The following is an 18,911-nucleotide window of genomic DNA, read 5'->3' as shown; positions in this document are numbered from 1 at the left end:
CATGTTTCAGCACTCAATAGAGTGTGCCTGACTGCACTGGTGCCATGGCCAGTGTCAAAATCCTCTTCCTGCATGTGATTATAATTTAATTTCATTGTCCTAAAAGTAAATATCACCAAACTTCAATCAGCAGAATTTCTTATGATTAATCATTAAATGTTTTCTTTGCTCATGGAACAAATTACTCACAGCTTTAAGAATATTTCCCATGTATTACTACTTTTCACATAAAGACAGTCAATCACAGTCACTGTACACTGTGTGTCTAATCTAACATGATAAACAGGGGTGTCTCATCTAAAAAAAATAAGCATTCTTGTAACGTAAAGACTTCCCAAAGACTTCCCTTTGTCCTGCAACGTATTGCCCCGTCTCTCTTTAACAAGAATCAGGAGTGCTTGAATGGAAGAATGGTTCTGTCCTTCACACTGTCTGATTTGCTTAGGAAAGGCGCTCACGTCTCATACTAATCTGAAAGACAGCAGTGGAAATCTTGGCTCAGTTTCAGAGGCTAGATTGGGTCTGGCCCAATGACCTTCTCTGAGAGAACATGGAAAGTTTGCCGGCTCAATATGTCACAGCCAGCATGAGCTTAGAAAGAGAACAAGAAAGGAGTGATTAAATGGGTTGGATCCGTGGTCGGCTTTGGTAGATGTCAGGACACGTGCAGCTCGAGTTGTACGATGAGATTATCAGAAATTGTATCATGCTGAAACTCACTTATCATGAATGCATTTAACTTTAGTAGAGAATCAGAGAAAAAAAGAATACAAGAGTGTTTCTAATTCCCAAAATATTTCCCTCTTGATTTGAGAGGTGAGCATGGTTTTCAGCTCTGTAGTTCATTTCAACTTCCAGATTGCAACAAGTCTAACACATCAGTGGCAATCAATAAAGCAAGCCCAATATTTTAATAAATAGCAAAGCTATCATTCTGTTAGGAGCCAGACTTAAGAAATTCACTTTTCAGGCTTCCTGTCGAATAAGAGCAGATCCCATCCAGTGAAAATCAGTGCTTCACTGACATAAACAACTGATATTCAGAAATTAAACATTTCTTAAGGCATAATTATAGTAACTGAAGTAAGTTTAAAGCAAATTAGCCTCACAGGAAGTTGAAACAAAGTGTTAAAACGGGGTTAATTGAATTGTGAGCCTTGTCACAGAAGATTACCAAGTCTAAGAAACACCACTTTAATTGCGTTATTACCATGTGGATTAAGGCATGGGGTATTTTTGCCTGGTAATTATAGCTTGACTGTCCGTGCATTTTAATGCACTTTAGTCAGGATGATTTGGGCTGAGATTTTCAACAGTCCAAACAGAGAAAAGTGCCATTACAAAATGTGTCTGTAATACATTGGGATAACACTGGCATTTTAGCTGTAATGGTGCCCACAAAGTAAGGTTTAAAAGGATATATGGTGATAATGAGTAATTTATTTGACAGGACATCGCCTTGATTTGGTGCTATTTATGTATCAGAGGAGAAACACTGAGGTCATTTCCTGTCAGTCATGGACACTCAGCGACACCTCTAGACTTTGATGGTTCCTTGGCCTTTTGTGTAGTGCCAGCAAAGTTTTCACTAGTTTTGAGGAAATATCTCAGCATTTACTAGAAGAGCAAGGACAGAGGTTGGTACAGTTTGTAACCTGTTAAGTGCCTTAAGTTATTAATTTATATTTATTGTACTAAGTGTTCAACTTACTGTACCGTGGGTCTGAGACAATTATACCTAATATAGATCAGGATGTACTGTTATTGTGACATGTTGATGTTAGCATTAGCATCAGCTCAAACCATCACTGTGTCAAACTGACAGAGCTGCTCGCATGGCTGGAGAATCTTAGTCTTGTTCAGTGACAAAAACACCTTTCTGGCCTCTTTCTGTTGCAGAACAAATCAGCCTTGTTTTACCACTGTTGTAACTGTTGAGGACAGTCATTATATTTTAGAAGGACTGTTTTCAGAGAAGCCGAGGTGAATTAGTGTCACTGAGGCTGTATCTGTGCTTTGAAATGATAAGGAGCGCAGACAGCATCAAACCTCTTCTTTTGATACTTTATTGATCTCCTGTTACTATCCACCTTCTGCGCTCTACATTTTGGTCAGATCACAAGAACAGCAACAAAACAGCCTCTTCGAAACTGCCAGGAATTCTCTCTGTTGCTCAAGGGTACTACAGGGCAAATGTTTCCAGACACTGGAATTTGATCAAGGCCCTCCAATTAAGCAGTGGTCTTCCTACTTCTCACATTCATGATTTCAACAGCCAGGGAACCCAGCACAGTTACGGAATATCTTTAGCCTAATGGATGGGAGTGGAGGATGGCAAGAATGAATGATTGCATTATGGAGCCATTTCCCGCAGACTGTACATTGACATAAATAGTGCAAACAAACAATAACTGTCCATGTGCCCATTCTACTGTATTGTGATGACTTGCTGTGTGATACATGGGTCCAAGCTGGGGAGAGAGACAGAGTGAGACAGAGAGAGAGAGAAAAAGATGCTTGTGTCGGCCCTTGTGTAGAAGTGAGTGGGTTGGGTGGGGGCTAAGTAGCTGGGAACTGGATTTAGACACAACTCCGCGATCCACCAGGACCACTTTGCAAAAAAATACAAGGAGCAGATAAGAGAGAGGAGGAGAGAGAGAGAGCGAGGGAGAATACACAGAAAGGGAGTGAGCACTCAGCTTTTCTTTCTTTCCAAGCCATCTTGTCAAGAATGCTTGAATGGAGCCATTATGAATCCTGGATCCAACTAGTATGGAACAGTTTAAATAACAAAAATGAAAACTAGATGGTTAGCTTTATACTTTCTGAAGCAGTGGTTTTCAAACTGGGAGATGGGACTCCTGAGAGAAGTCTTAAGCTAAACTGGAGGGGTCTTGAGATCATTTCTGGGGTGTGAAATAATTATATTTAATTTTTGGACATTGGACTTCATTAATCTTTTGCTCTTTCCTGTGATATACTGTATGTTGTTACCTCCTCTGTCCTATTAAATATATTGAAATGAAAACAGAAAAAAAAACTTTGATTAAACTGCTCACAGTTCAGACATTGCCTCATTTAAGGAGGTCAGTAGCAAAAAGTGCTGGACTACACTGAAGTTGAAGTCATTTTGTAATTCAGGTCTCGTGCTACTTTGTATTTGGAGTACTTGATGTTCTTAATCCAGTCTCTAACAGACTGTAAATGACCCATTTGTATGAAGGAAATAAGCATATTTGATTTGTCAGTATTTTGAATGAAGTCATTAAGTACTGAAGTCATGGCAATTATGCTAATTGCTATTGATGCTACCCCATGATTGCCAAATAATAAGGATGATATGCTGCTCACATCATCACATTTACATGTTGCTCTCCACATCGGCTCGTTAGCGATGGCGCCATGATGCCGGGCCTGCGAGGATCCGCTCTCGCCACCTGCACACTTTGAGTCTGGAAGTGATGGAACAGAGTGTCTGCAGAATGCCATCACAGCTTTGGCCCAAAGAACACTGTTGCAGCCTTGTCTCGTCGAGTCAGTCCCGCTTCGTCTCATTCCCCTCTCTGTCTTCCTTTTTCGGTCAGGTGACGTGCACACAGAAAAAGCCCGGCCGTCTGCATCCGGAACCCTAACGCTCTCTGTCAGCTGGCTGTCCCTGCGGTCACAGTGGAGATTCGTCTTTCTGCTGACGTCCCTTCTGTGTGGCAGGGAGTTGCCAGCCCCGGCATTCTTAAAGGCCTGCCATGGCCTCGAGGCACAGGAAGCAGGTAAAGGTAGGTTTGCCAAGGCAACACTGATCTGTTAGTGAATGATCAAAAGGCCAAATTACCTAATGACTGCCTTCTGGATCTGATTCCTTTTCTAATCAGTCAAGAAAATCTATATGGACATGCACACACACACAAACACAACATTAAAGATACTAAACACTGGAAACTTTTGGGTTTCCCTTTTTTGTTGTTCTAATTAATACACCACGTCTTGGGCACACTTGAGGTAATTAACATTGTTTTTTGCCAACAACACCGAGCAGATGGTGATTGAAAATAGAGGGATGAGTCGCTCAATCAACCACCATTTGTCTGTAGCCATTAATTATCTAGCGAAGAATACGTTCAGTCCCCAAAGTTGATAGTTTGGGGGGAAGAAGAATACTGTCCTTCTGTTCCTCATTACTCTTTAACAGCAGAAACTGCTGAAACTAGAATGCCGAATAGGGAGATTGCGATTTTAATAGCACAGTCATTATCTTCTCCCATAAGGTGGCATACGATGTAAGGCTTGTAAGGAAAAAAAAAAAAAGTTGAGCTAACAAAGAAGCGCTTCAGTAAATGGAAGCCATGCAACATCTAGTGGTTCTGATACATCAAAGACCTCTCTCAGAGAAGGGGACAAAATTCAGTTTCATTCAAGATGATTGGTCCAGAAAGCCCCACAGGAAATGTTTATTATCCTCATGATCAAATAAGAGACAATGTGTCACGTGACCGATTCAAGATAATGTGAATAAATGTGACTCATCCAATCATCCTGAGTTTGTACATGCAATCTGGTTGGACAAACAGCCTTTTGCTTGCAGCTATGGCAGCTATGATATCATGCTGTCTCAAGATTTCACTTCTTTCTCCAGTTCTTGTTGGTTTTGCTTCACTCTCACACTAAAATCTGCCTGGCAACAGATTAATATTACTCACTCAGCTTGTATGAAAGTCCCTGAGCACAAAAGGTGACAAGAAGGACAGAGATGGCAAGACAGAGACATAAAGGGGAGACTTGATGGGACACTGTAGGCAAAAATTCAGTGGCACAGAATCACATCCTTGCATCCGTTCTTTGATATCATTTTGTCATCAACAAGAGCTCCCTCAACCTGCATCTTTGGCACACTCTAGTTTTTTTTTTTTTAATTCTCTCTGCCAGTCTTGTAGTCAGAGATAATCAGTGTCACCTAACTTTAATTATTGTGATAGAATCAAGATAAATGTTGTTCCTGAGATGTCAGTTATTCTCTATTGATACAGAAGGGAAATTTGTAGTCTTGATGTATCGTGTGCTCAGCTGAGAATTTAAAAAAGGTTTTCTTGATGGTAAATTACCGGTAGGATTGCTCATGTTCCACCCCACAGGCTTTAATTAACTAGTCTCAGGTAGTCTAATCTTATTATCGAAGACACCCTAACCTGCTTACATGATACAGAGAGAAGCAGTCCAAGGATGATATCCCTATAAAAGAGCTGCCAAAATTGTGCAGGGTTTTCATTTTCAAGTTGCTCTTTACTGCTCTGGCCACAAAATACAAAACCACTTAACACATTCTTGTCACATAGCTGGAAACAAAGGCTGAATAGTGAGTGCCATTTTCATGATTTCAACAGCATCCGACACAGCAGCCACAGCTAGATGCCAAATAAAATACAGAGCTACAGAACTCAGCGGCAACATGTCAGTGTTTGTCCCACAGAGAGCCCAGCCCCATCAAACCCCATTATCTCCAAGGCTACCACTTACTTCCAAATGGAGTAGAGATAGCTGCTTATCTACTGGTTAATAATAAAAAAGACACATAACAGATAAAAAAAAAAAAAGAAAAGCCATCCTATCGTGATGGAAAGAGAGAGGTGGGAGGAAAAAAAAGCCGACAGGGAGCAGAGAGATTTCCAGGGACAGTTTCATTCTGTGGAAAGGGCAAGCAGAAGGAGACCTCCCGCTGTAATGCGGCAGCCAACCCGAAATGAAAGCCAGCCGCTCTCTTCTCCGGGGCTAAACAGCGGCCTTAATAAAAAACACAATCAGACCCCCAACCTTAAAGTTTAATGCACATTCTTCCCATATTTCTCTTTGCACCAGGAAAAAAAATACATGGTGGAAGCTCCCGGTGTGATCCCAGCTCCCAGGCCAAGATGTGTGTGTGTGTTAAGAAAAAGGGGGGGGGGGCTGTTTTAATCATAATGAAGCCCCCATTGAATATCAAGCACGCCATCAACTCACTATAGCTCTCCATCGTGTTAATGAAATTGTTCCCCCCAACTTTTTAATTAACTTGCAGACTCATGGTGTGGAGTCAAGTTGTGGACACAGACAAAGACTACAGTGTTCTCTCCCAGGTGATATGAATATCAAAGAGGGAAGTTGCTGTGAATTAAGCAGAGTTTCTTTATTAGGAGAGAAACTTCAGAGAGAGGGAGACAGATGTGCTGAGGATGTGCTTGTGTCATTTCACCTGCGTCAGTCAGCTTTCATTCAGCACTTTGATGTATAAACGCAGGAGGGAGGGATGATGAATTTACTGTGAATTCACATTTGCAGCATGCATTGTTTTCATAACTTTTAAATCTTCCTTCTTTAAAACTTCAAGGATGTCTCCTTGATAGTAATCAGTGAGAGCACAAATCACAATCATTCCGCGGTGCTGACTGAAAGTGGTACAACAGTGCTTGATGAAGGGACATTCATCACAGGGAAAGGGAGATAATAGGGAAGCCACTAAAAGAAAGAAAGGATTTTTTTTTTCAAACACATTTCCCTTTATTGGCATGGTGAGGCTGATGAGAATTGCACATAAAAAATGAAATTCACAAGAAAGTCGTACAATAGGTAGAACCACAAAGGCATTGGTAAGGACTTGGCAGAAGGCAACGTGGATAGGACATAAACAGGTAACAACTCCCAACGACCCGCCCTCCCCCCGTGAACACACACACGCACATACACCTCCAGAAACACACACATACCTGCCTAAAATCACAAACTCACACATACATACATACATTTGCTCATACACATATTGTCCTTCCAAAAGAAACATGATTTCCCAACAAACGTTTAAGCGGTGGCAAAGTCCTCAGTAGGTCACATTATTAAAAAGTCCGCCACAGTTGAAATTTGAACCATTATAACAGGTGTTATAATATATTGCTACTCTAAGCAATTTACAAAGCATTTTTATTACAAGGATTAAAGCCACATCTATCAAATGGGACACGACACCATTACCCAAACGCTATACAGACAGCAAGAAAGTAAAACAATGTTAAAACACAGGTAAAGGGATTTTTTTTCATCCTTCCTTTGACCAAATTTTGCCTCTTTGCATCATAAAAATTAGATGTTTCTTGTCCCACACAGTCAAACTCCATGAAAGGACGCCTGTGATCAGCAAAGCTTTCACACAAAAGATTTTTCCTTCCTGTGATGGAAGCTTGTTCTCTCATTACTTGGCTCGCGCTCGAAACGGGATATTAATTGAACCAGAAACTGCAAGGTTACCTTTTATGTCATGTCGACAGCGCTGTGATATCTGGACTGTGAGGGGTAGCGGGTGGAGGTGGTGATGGAAAGTGGTGCGGCATGCGATACATTGTTGAGTAGTTTTCTCTAGGCTTATAGAATGTCATTTAAAATCTGCCAGTTAAGACAGCTGAGAGGCAGATATCCAAAGTGGTATATACTCTACCGACTGTCATCCGGTAATAGCCATGCACTACACAACAAACAGTTTCAACTCGACACAGTTTACACACACGGTTGGAGTTAAGAGTCAGTCACGTTTGCACAGATGTCACAAGGTAATGCGTGCATTACAATCACATAGACTCAATTACATCTTAAAGGGAAGAGCAGGAGGTGGGAGCGGGGAACAACCAAGTGTTTACCGCACGGGGTAATGTCACGGTGATGAAATGCCAGGATACTGGAATGGAGTCATCCTGGTTACCAGCGACTGGGTAATGGGTCAAGTCCAAAAATCACACAATAATAGGAGCTAAAATACAACTCTGAAAAATAATTTATTGCTTTTTATATATTTTTTTCCTTTTCATTTATATTATTATCATTGTTATTATTATTAATCATCTTGTAATTACTGTGAATAACATTAGTAGTATCATTATTGTATATATATTTATATTGTACATCAAATACAAGGTCTTTAAAAAATTCAGGAAAAGGAAATTGTAAACTTTTGTTTGGCATTCACATAATCAAGCGAGTGGAGCGATGACAACAAGTGTTTACAGTGGAACAGCAAAATTCCTGCAAAATCATTTTTATTGCTTCATGTTTTGCTTCTTTATGGAACAAAAAAAACAAAAAAAAACAAAACAAAACCAAAAAACAAAAAAAGCAACATGTTGATCTGACTGATAGTTGGAGACAGAAACCATCAAAAATGATAAGGGTCCGACTGCTGGAGTGATTAGCTGAATGTTTTGATTGTTTTGGAAAGGCATAGAAGGTCATATATTATCCCCACCAAACCATTTATTGTACACCCTGTCTAGTGATTGTAAGTTAAATAACACAACTCAAAGGACAACATAAAGAGTAAATAAATTTCATGAGGTACGCCATGTAAAATGGAGCCCATAAATATTGTTGATTCAAATATTAAAATAAATAGATAAATATGCATTTGTAGTGATTGAAAAGATCTGAATGCTGTATTCTCTTTTACTGAAGGTAATCAAAATGAGAACCATACAAAGCAATTAAATCAAACTGAGTTATATATATAGATATATATACAGATATATATATATATATATATATACACACACACACTGATTGCTTCAGAAATAATTAATAAAAAATGGGGTACCTTTTTTTTTTTACAATCATGAAAAACACGTTAAAAATGCATTTTACACTGGTTGTATAAGCAAAAACACTGATTGAGAAACTTTATAAACAGATAAAACTATACATGGTTGACTGTTTTTTTTCCCCGCAACAAAATAACTTAAAAAAGGACGTTTGTTCACATGCTCCCTCAAAATGAGCAATTGGACACGACTTTTTTCTTTTTCTTTTTTTTTTTTTACAATCATATCATGTCTTCTGAACATCATGTAGGTGTACAATATGTTTTACAGTATTGTAATTACTACAGATTGACATTCTGAATTAAGAAATTTTCTCCTCATTTTTAAAAAAGGCTGCATTTTACAGTGCATAGCTGTAACAAATAAAGAACTTTATCCGATATGTACAGAAAACAAAAATATTCCTTTTTATAGTATCTGTAAATACACAGCTACATTTCTCCTTAAAATGTAGACAACAATGTTACCTTGAGAATTTTACCTCCAAGATACAATCCCCTATGTTCTTGTTTGTAATGTAACACTAGATCCAAACACCAGATTTGAAGGAAAAGAAAACAAAATCAACAGCGAAAGAAAACAAATCTGGCTGAACAAGCTGCATGTTTTCACTCCCAAAGAATTGTGGGCATTGTAGTGCTTGGAGAAAAAAAAATCGTGAATGTTTTTTTCTTCTTTCACTGATGGTTGTACAGCAGTAGAGTGCACCAAATCTGTGCACCAGGTTCTGAGGGTTCACTGGCTTTCCCAGAATGCATTGTCTCTTCCCAGCTCTTCAGCAGCTATGTTCATGTAAACTTTATTTTTGATATATTCATTTATATTGATATAGGTCTATAGACTTATTCTTATATACTCTATGACATAGAGTGTAAAACTTCTGGTAGTCTCGTCGTCAAAGAAGCGAGAACAGTGAGGTATCAGAAGTCCCTCTTTGTGACAGACAGCAGGTGCCACTGAACTGGTTACCTTCTCAGGCTGCGCTGGGCCTCCCTCAGCAAGCTGTCAAAATCCATGGAGTCATACTTGCTTTTTGTGGAGGCTGGATCAAAGTCGTCCGAATGGGAGTCTGAAAGAGGCGAGAAAGGACTTTGGTCAGAGGTGAGCAGAGCAGGGTTTCTTTGAACATGAACATAAAACAAGAGGTTCACTTTTGTCTTCTTGGAAAACATTCACAGAATGTTCTGCTTTTAGAGCACTGCTGTTTGGTCATGTGTACGCTCAGTGTTAATGTGATTCTGCTATTGAGCTCAAGAGTTTTCTGATCTGCATCTTCCTGAAAAAGAAAATAATTTGTTCCCTGCATCAGCAAATGTAGTGATGCCAAATTTCCATGAAACCTCAAGTAACCAGAAAACGTGACAAAAAATACAGGATAATCCACGAGCCAGAGTCATTGTTTTATGGGTTATATTTTGGATGAATTCTTGGCTGACCACTATAAATAGTTGGGAATTAAAAAAAAAATTGAAAACCTACTCGTGCAGAATTAAAATAGTGAGGATTTAAAAAATATTATTACTATTCTTATTATTTTTTCTGAGGCAACAGATGTGAAAGCGCATCCCTCCATTTATCCATCTCTCACATGTCGTATTTTTTTCCCTGATCAACCTGATAATACATAAAGAGTATCTTATCTCTGCCAACAGACAGCTTCACAAATGGGGCCCCCAAAGGGATCAGCAGCACACTCCGAGAGCTTTGAGAAATGGGTATGACCATGGCAGCTGGAAGATGCCAGTCGTGATCTAAAGCAATGGCCGAGGGCTGGATTGTGTCACACTGCGCACCTTGAGGGATGAAAAATACCCCTGTGCTCTACTTAAAACTAATGGACAGTGTCTCCGAAAACAAAAAAAAAAAGATGCCAGTGCCTGCAAGATTGAGAAGACGGGGAGAGGTTTGGATAGCACACTATTAGAAGATTCTCCCTTCCTCTCAATCTCTTTATCAGTATGGGGACGACCAAAATAGCCTTTTCCTGACAAAGAGGCAGTCGAATGAAGGCCTTTCCATTTCAGTAGACTGATTAGTCAATCTCAGCATAATGTCTGCGCTCAAGGCTTTGGGATTAGCAACTGTTTCTCTGCATGGCAATTTCTCATCATGTCCCGTCTTTCAAAGTCTATGGCCTCAAGCATGTGATTTGAAAATGTATAGTAACCGCTGTATTTACTGGGGAGAGTGCCTCTTTTTCTCTGTCGTGACCCATTGACCCTCCTGACCTCATATTGTGCCGGTAAATAAATGTCAGAGGAAAACTGGAGAAGAGTCAATAACTATCTCATGTGTCATCATCAAATGGAGGAGATGATTTTGACATAATGGGCCATCTTGCTCTTAACTTTCGGCATGGCTGCGCGATTGCCGCCACCTAACAAGTGCAACTAAAACAAGGGGAAAAAAGCACTTTCTTTCACATGTCAAAAAGTGGGGCACCATGCTTGAGAAGAAAAGCCTTGATTTTATTGATATTTTGCATTATTTATCAAACCCTCAGTTTGAGTACAGATTTCTAGATCAATATAGACGCTATGTACTTACAACAGCTATGTACATGCATGTTCACCCCAAGGATTCACTTGCATTTCATGAATTCTGCTAAAGTCTACCACAATCCTCTCACCACCAACAAAAGCAATCGGTATGCCAAAGTAGACATAAGCATGCATGCTCCCACTATGTAAATGACCGACCCGTACGTGCCACATCAAGGCTCTACTTCCTTTCACCGCCGCAACAGCTGGCAACAGATGGAACCTCACTCTAGAGGGAGGAGGGGTAGCTAGGACTTAACCTTGCTCCCACCTTCATCTTCCTCACCTCATCTCTTTCTTGCCTGTCTTCTACCGCTTTTTTCTCCTTTTAATTCCATCCGTATGCATCTCCTCCCTCCCCACCTTTCCTCTCCATGCTCTAAAAAAAATGATTCCCACACCCACGCACGTATATCCAACAGCAGATGAAAAGCCCTCTTGTGTACAGGTGCACACATGCTTTCCAGTGCCACGGTTCTGTCTAATGCCTTGCATTTCATTTCAACAAAGTAGAAACAAGACTCCCATGTCCACTTGAGTAATGGAGACTGTGTTGTTTTCCTTAAGATAGAACAGCTACCGAAAGGGAGGAAATGGAGCTCTATTCTTGGTATGTTCACAGTTTGACCTCTGAACTCTCTCTGCCCTTTTGAGCCATGAATGCCTGGTAGACACATTCATGGCCGTTGGAATTGTTACAAGCACAGAGATGGGTCTCTTTTGATCTGGAAGCATCACTAAAGATTTTTCTTCTTCCCTTTTGCTGTCTGATTTCCCCCCCTCTTCCCTTTTTTCCTCTTTTCACTGACAGTCCTCCAAGCTACACAAATACACTGAATAACTGCAGGGGGTTGATGGAGAGAACAACAAAGCTGCACTTACCCAAGTCTGTGTAATGTGATTTGCAGAACTGCTTTTGCCCGCCAAAGCACAGCTCGAACTGAGGTTCGTTTGACCTGCGTAAGGTGTGTCCGTTCTCAAGGGCGGCAAAGGCGTCACAAGTGTAGCGGTACATGATGAAGCCAAAATTGTCCCTGGTCAAAAATAGAAAATGATATGTCAGGATGGTGCTGTGGGGCAATAATAAGTGAACATGGGGCCTTGTCTTAGATGACGATCACGCTATTTATATGCAAAAGAGAATCAATAAAAGTGTATCTTTGGGGCTCTGTAGGCCTAGAACTAGGTGATACTATGTGATCAGGAGACGCTCTGAGACTGCAAAAGACCCGTCTTTGTCTTAGACCTTCAACACTTTGCCTTTGCTTTAAGTACAGAAGTTGCAGCATACACAAACACCAGACTAACACACAGATGCACACACATGCACAGAAAGTACCCAGGCCTTACCCATCGTCCCTCAAGTTTACTGCACATTCTTCAATTTCGCCAAAGACTTCAAAGCGGCGCTTCAACTCTGTCCGTGTGCAGTCGGACCTCAGTCGCCCCACGTACACCACCCGTCTCTCCTCCTGCTCGTTAAGAGGAAAAGGCAGACAGGAGCAAGGAGATTAAAAGGGGGAGTCTGTTTTTTCTGTTCCCCTCACTCTCTTCACTGAGCCCTAATGAATTGGTCTTGATCACTCCTGTGGATACTGCAGCTGATTTTAGACACTGTTTTGTTTTTTTTTCTTTTTGTCCCACTTCTCTGTCTGTCTGTTGTGTTCCTCTGTGATTGGTTCAACTTGCTTCCTGTTATCTGATAGAGTTGCAGATAGAGCACCCTCAGTCTGCCTTGGCACCACAATTCCTTTTTCTCTCTGCAACTCATCAACCAGAGGCAGTGATTTTTATCAAATGATGCCATGTCTTAAGTTTGGGGCTGCTTCTTCTTTTGGAGTCTAAAAATAAAGCTGTGGAGTGACTCAGCCATGTATCAGGAAAAAAAATTTCGTTACGACTTGAGAGTCAAACTACACAGCAAACTAGGCATGGCTGCTAAATGAGAAGTCTGTTAATATAGTAAGGATATTCATTTCCAAGAGATGGAGCATTATGTGAGCCACAGGGTAAAAAAACATGGATTTCCTTGAACCTCAGAGGACGTGGAGGTCATAGTGGAATAATTTAGGAACAAACTGCACCAGGCTGCAATTACAGCTTTTGAGTAATTTAATTGCATTGCTAATCATATAATATAGCATAAGCCTGCGGCTATAGTGTATCACTGGTATTCTTTATTTATTCATTCATTTACTTGCCATTGCTAGGGCAAGTCCATTGAGGCCTGTTAAAATGTTGAACGCTGTCTGCAGGGTAGTAGTAACATGTATGTAAATTAGTAGCCTGGTGTTAAACTCAAAGTTCACCTTTACCCCTTTTGACTTATATAAAGTAGCCAAGAAAAATATAAATTAACTACAGATTACTGTTTTTGTGCTTGTACTCACTCTCAACTGTTTGTGACCAAAAAAAAAAAAAAGTATTTGCTGAATTAGGGGTTTAGTTGCTGACAACTGATAAATAGTCGGTCTTTTCTTGATGGCACCCTGAGGGCTGCCTGTGTGTGTGGGTGTGTGAGTGAGTGAGTGAGAGAATGAGGCGAAAACAGAGTGAGAGATAGAGTCAGACAGACAGACAGACAGACAAAGGGAGACACTTTCACATCAGCGGCCTCCTAAACCTTGTTTGACAGCTGGAGCTGCACTGCTCGTAATTGTTTGTCTTTCCGTCTCTGAAAATGTATGCATGGCGAGCCAGGTTTGCATTACCGCATCATTTAATGTGTGCTTTATCAACGGGTGGTAGGAGCGTTAGCCTGCTGGAAACCTGACTAATTTCCCACTGAGACATGGAGAGCGGAGATATGGGAGAAATGCGATGTTCGCTGCATTGGGCTGAATTTTGAAACAGATACAGAAAAAGGGAAAAGAGCTCAAGAAAATCAGCGCCCATTTCCATTTTTGTCCTTTCCCCGTCTTGCTCGCCGAGTTTCTGTTTTCTGCTATTTTAGCATTTTACCCCTGTGGTGTGATTAATAAGAGTCGACAGTGTTTCCAGACGACAGAGACGTTAAAAATACACAACCCCGAGATAAAGAGGAAGGGCCTGTCGCCTGAATCATTCAGGAACTCACTTAGCATGTATTCCTTCAGTAGGGAGACACTGTGGCACATGGCACTGGGCTGGAGGCTGTCTCATCTTTGGTAAATGTGTGTATGTGTGTGTGTGTCTGTGGGAGGTTTCTGTGTGTTTGCAGGAATTTGTACATGTGCCACAGCAGTGATTGCATGTGGTCTTTTATCAGCGTCGACAGGAGGACAGAGGAAACTAGATGGCGTTTGTGTCAGCTGACTCACTATTGCTTTTTGCCGTTGCCTCTCTCTTTGCTCGGCTCTTTCGAACTCCCGCTTCTCGAAGTCCCGGCGGTACTCCTCCCTCTTCAGCCTCTCGTGCTGGTACTCCTCGTAGCTGTCATACCTGAGGAGGAAAAGATATGCATGACATCACTGTCCTAGCTCGTCCTCTAAATTCACCCTTCTTGTTGAAGTCTGAATAACAATTTCCAGTAGTCACCAAGGACTAGGTCCACTGTCTTCTCACCACTGACGGTTGAGAAGGGGGTTACAAAGGAAGTGAAAGAGACATGTTAATAAGACATCTCTTTGCCATTGCTATGATTACGGAGCCTGCAGGATAGGCCCGCGGGAGTGCCGGCGAGCGGCGCGGTCGGGGAGCCAGGCAGCTGCAACTGTCAGCACAACTTCACATGTCATTACTTTCTGCTTACTTAGGGCTTCATCAAGAAGGAAAGTGCAACTTTCTCCCTCACGCCAGACTAGCGTAAGACGTGTCCGTTAAGTTTTCGACTGATGAGCGACTCCTGGGCTTGTCTGGTGTCATTAGGCTTGTGGATGCCAAATCAGCTTGGAGCTGAGATGGTGTCAGTCTCCCTCCCTCCATCTCTCTCTCTTTCCACACTGTGTCAGTTCTTCTCAACATATGAAATGGTCCCCCCTGTAGTGTCTCATGGAAAACTACAGAGGCATTGAGTTGAATAAGCCTCGTTATACGGCTGGGAGCATCAACTCGTGAGTGAAGTGCATCAGTATGATTTGGGATTCTTTTGTCACTAGTCCAATAAAACATGATCAATTAAACATATTTGCCCTGAATGTTTGTCACGGGGCCCCCATGCGAGTGGGACAGACTGCAAAAAAAACCTTTGGTCTGTGTGTGAAAAGGGAATCACTGAAATCAAACTAGTTTTGAGTGATGATGGGGAAAAGTTACTTTCACTGCATTTGTCTATGGTAACTTTTTATATTTCAGCCATCCTTCCATACATACCATCATAAGGTTTTTGAATTTTGCTGTTGTAAACTGCAGCTGCTAAGAATAAACATTTGTCCTAACCTGAAGTATGAGACTAAACAAAGGTTAATGATATAAAATTGGAGGTTAAATTATTCATCTGAAGTAATCACCTTGGCCTGCGGCTGAGAGGAGATCGACACTGAGGGTGGGGGCTCTTGTGAGTCCTGGAACGAAAAGTGCTTGAGTCTGTGTTCTGACGAGACCTGTGGGAAAAAAAAGGAAGAAAAATCATACTCCATACTGTTGCCCCCTTCCAACCTATGACATTCTAGTCATTCTGGTTAATTTGTTCTCAGCTTAGGGGACTAAATTAACAAATTAATTAATGGGATTTCCTCATTTAGACTCACTTAGATGTCAGAGACTGGGCTAATTTCAGATAAAATAATTATGTATTCCGATTGCCTTGTCTTAATCTAACCCATGACCATAGAAATTGTGGATGCTTTTCTATAGAACTTTTCTACACACTTGAGCTTGCATATATATGCACCTGCTATCTATTTTGGATGAGGAAATGGTCAATACTGTATGCCGTAGTGGCCTGACTGCAGAGCTTGTACCCCTGCACAATTTAAGGCTGTGATGCTTAATTATTTAAGTGTTGCTGAAGAAGGAGGACCTGAATTATAGAGGGAGAGAAGTTTGGGAAGTTCAGAGAAGCAAAGGAGCGCCGGTTTGGAAAGATCAAGGATCTGTGAAACACGAAAGGAGGAGGGATTTTGAGAATTATTTTGCTGAAATTGTATTTGCCTCTTCTTGGATGAAAATATAACAAGCTTCTTGTTCTATTGCTTTCAAAATTCCAATCCCAAGTCAGTATTTTCAAAAAGCTTGTCAGTGTTAGATTATGATCGAATGCCTTGAGGCTATTACTGTGTAATTTGTGAGCAAGATGGTGTAGAGTAAAGAACAAGGGCCTAAACAGAATAAACTGATTCTATTGGCTCTGTGGAGTAAAATGACCTTTAAGTAATCAGGCAAACAAACTGAGTCACTGCAGTGGCGTCCTACACTGTGAGGCACTCAATGAACTGCTACTGACAAACTGAGTTGTCTCACATCTTTCTCAGTAACTATGGTGCGCCTCTGTTCATCTACCCCAAAAAAACCCTCCCAAAAAAACCCAAAAAACAGCAGAAAACCCCTTGGCTCTGATCAAAGAGAAGCATGGGAAATGTAGTTCTCACACAGAGCTGTGATGATATGAGTCTCTTTTGAGAGGGGTTTTCAGACTACATTCCCACAGCCTGGATTTGGCTTTCATCTCTGGGGATGTAAAAGAGGACGGTTTGCCACTCAGTAAAAACAACAGCTGCCGCTTAAAACAATAGCCCTGGCATCAAACAAAAAACAGGAGCATGCTAGGGAGCGGGTGAGGAGGGGTGTGAGTGTTAGGAAGACGCTCAAATAAAACCCTCTGCCTGGAGATTAAAACTCATACTGTTCAAAAGTCCAGTGCCTCTAGCACGTTTCATGTCCTGGCTTTTTTTCTTTTTTCTTTATTGTGTGTTGTTTTAGTGAGATCGCACCATTCAACCGATCCTTTTTTCTCTTTCTCAGTTCAGAAAAACTGAAGTGCCATCTGCTTTAATAGGCCGAACTTAGCTGGAATAACAACTGCAGAAAATTTGTTTAAAATCCATTTCACCTCTCTTTCACCTGTTAAACCTCTCTGTGTGAACCTTGCCAAATCTATGCTGTATTTAGTCCAGGCATGGCAAAGACTAGCAGGAGGTCAAGAACACATGCTGAGAGTCTCAGGGGTCTATCCTGCCTGACAGCATCACTGATGACTGATCAGGCCTGTTTTACACTCTTAAGCTTGATCCGCTGCCAGCTCCGGGACATATTTAAACTCCATTGGTGAGGAGCAACCGAGGCTCAACCAAAAGAGGCAGGGTGTGTGCGAGTGTGTGGGTCTGTCAGAGTGAGAGATGACTTACCAGGAGGAGGGGCGTCTGTCAGGTGAGCTGGAGAGGGAGCGCCTCCGGTAGTGTGAGGAGGAGCTGCGGGAGCCAGAGTGGGAACGAGAACGGGAGCGTGACCCGCTGCTGGCCCAGCAGAAAGGCCTGCTGGGCGAAAGGAGGAGGGAGGAAGGTGGGGAGACAGAGCCTCGTGAAGGGGAGCAGCTGGATGGTGGGGAGCAGGAGGGAGAGCAGGGGGGACAGTCAAAGAGTAGGTCCAGAGGGGTGCCCTCCCACGGACAGAGGAAGCGACTCTCACGGGCCTCATCCAGCTCCAGCTCTTCATGGAAGGGCAGAAACCCTGGGTGCAGGTAGCTGGAGCCAGGCTGCCTCTGAGAGCGGTAGCCATCCTTTTCCTCCTCAAGGGACTGAGGGGCTGCAGCCTTATCTGGCTTCACGCCTGGTTCTCTCTCATGGCCACCCTGGCTATAAAGGGCTTGTAAGGGGTGGCCAAAGTGCTTATTGAGTTCTGCTCGGATCTCATTGTCACGCAGGAGCTTCCGGCTGGTGGCAGAAGGATGCTGTTGGTCCCCGTCAGTAGTGGCCTCTTGTAATGGGGTCTGGGTGGTTTGTGTAAGGTTCTGCTTCCCTAAGCCCTGGACCTGGGCTGCTTCTCCATCCACAGAGGCAAAATTCTGCTGCTTAGCCATAGGACCAGATGAAGGTGATAATGGAGAAAGAGAAGATGAAGAGGACTGTGGCATGGCTGAGTCCTTACATTCGACATGCCTGTCCTCCACTTTGCCTGCAGTTGGCCTGGGAGCAGAAGTGGCACCTGAGGTGACCGTCATTGCTGCTGTAGTCATGGTAACAGTGGCGGTGCCGCCATCCTTCTTAGTGCTAGCTGATGCCTGGCAATAGTCATGGTCACTGTAGCCACGGGACGCCGCCCGCTTATTGTGGCTAGTGCTGTGATGCTCTTCAAGGCCACCCCGCACTGTGTGTTGGGTGACAGAGTAAGGGAGGGCGGTGGACGCTTTGCTCAGCTGGGCGTAAAGCTCAGTCTGTTCGGGACCCTTCCTTGTCGGACCCCCGCCTGAGGCACCTTGGGCCAGGGCCAGAGCGCCGGGGCCCAACTCGCTCAGCCTGGCTCTTTTGCATGCCAAGGCTGAGGAGGAACATGAAGACAACTTGTTTTTGAGCGATGCTTTGAAAGGATTCTCTTGACTGGCTTTGTGTGGGGGCGTGGTAGGTGGTGTCAGACCTGCAGAGGGAGGAGAAGACAGAGGTTGGTGGGGCCAATAAAGTGAAAATGGAATCATAATGCAAACCTCCCCAAATATCCCCCTCTCCCTCCTCCTCTCAACCATCTATAAACTTCTCAGTCGGTTTATGGACAGTGGATACAGATACATACCTGATTAAAATATTCACTTTCACTTGGCCTAATCCTGATCTCTATTTTATTGCAATCTTGACAGATTAATGTAATGCTTGGTGTAACATAATATGGTGGTGCCGTAATACGGATGACTTGCCATCTC

General features: G+C 42.3%; 1 protein-coding gene across 10 annotated transcripts in view; it reads right to left on the bottom strand.

The window, feature by feature from the left end:
* Positions 1-8,773: 8,773 nt before the first annotated feature.
* ppargc1a (peroxisome proliferator-activated receptor gamma, coactivator 1 alpha) overlaps positions 8,774-18,911 on the bottom strand; it is a 235,511-nt gene continuing 225,373 nt past the window's right edge. For all 10 annotated transcript variants that reach the window (XM_046379996.1, XM_046380002.1, XM_046379997.1 and 7 more), the window contains exons 8-13: positions 17,407-18,631; positions 15,571-15,663; positions 14,443-14,563; positions 12,494-12,615; positions 12,026-12,177; positions 8,774-9,672 (exon numbers count right to left, since the gene is read on the bottom strand). In XM_046379996.1, coding sequence (XP_046235952.1) covers positions 9,569-9,672; positions 12,026-12,177; positions 12,494-12,615; positions 14,443-14,563; positions 15,571-15,663; positions 17,407-18,631 — 1,817 coding nt within the window. In that variant the 3' untranslated portion in view covers positions 8,774-9,568. The remainder of the gene's footprint in view (positions 9,673-12,025; positions 12,178-12,493; positions 12,616-14,442; positions 14,564-15,570; positions 15,664-17,406; positions 18,632-18,911) is intronic.

The sequence above is a fragment of the Scatophagus argus genome, chromosome 23 (assembly GCF_020382885.2).
Source record: "Scatophagus argus isolate fScaArg1 chromosome 23, fScaArg1.pri, whole genome shotgun sequence".
NCBI lineage: Eukaryota > Metazoa > Chordata > Actinopteri > Scatophagidae > Scatophagus > Scatophagus argus.
This window is presented reverse-complemented; position numbering and strand designations above follow the sequence as displayed.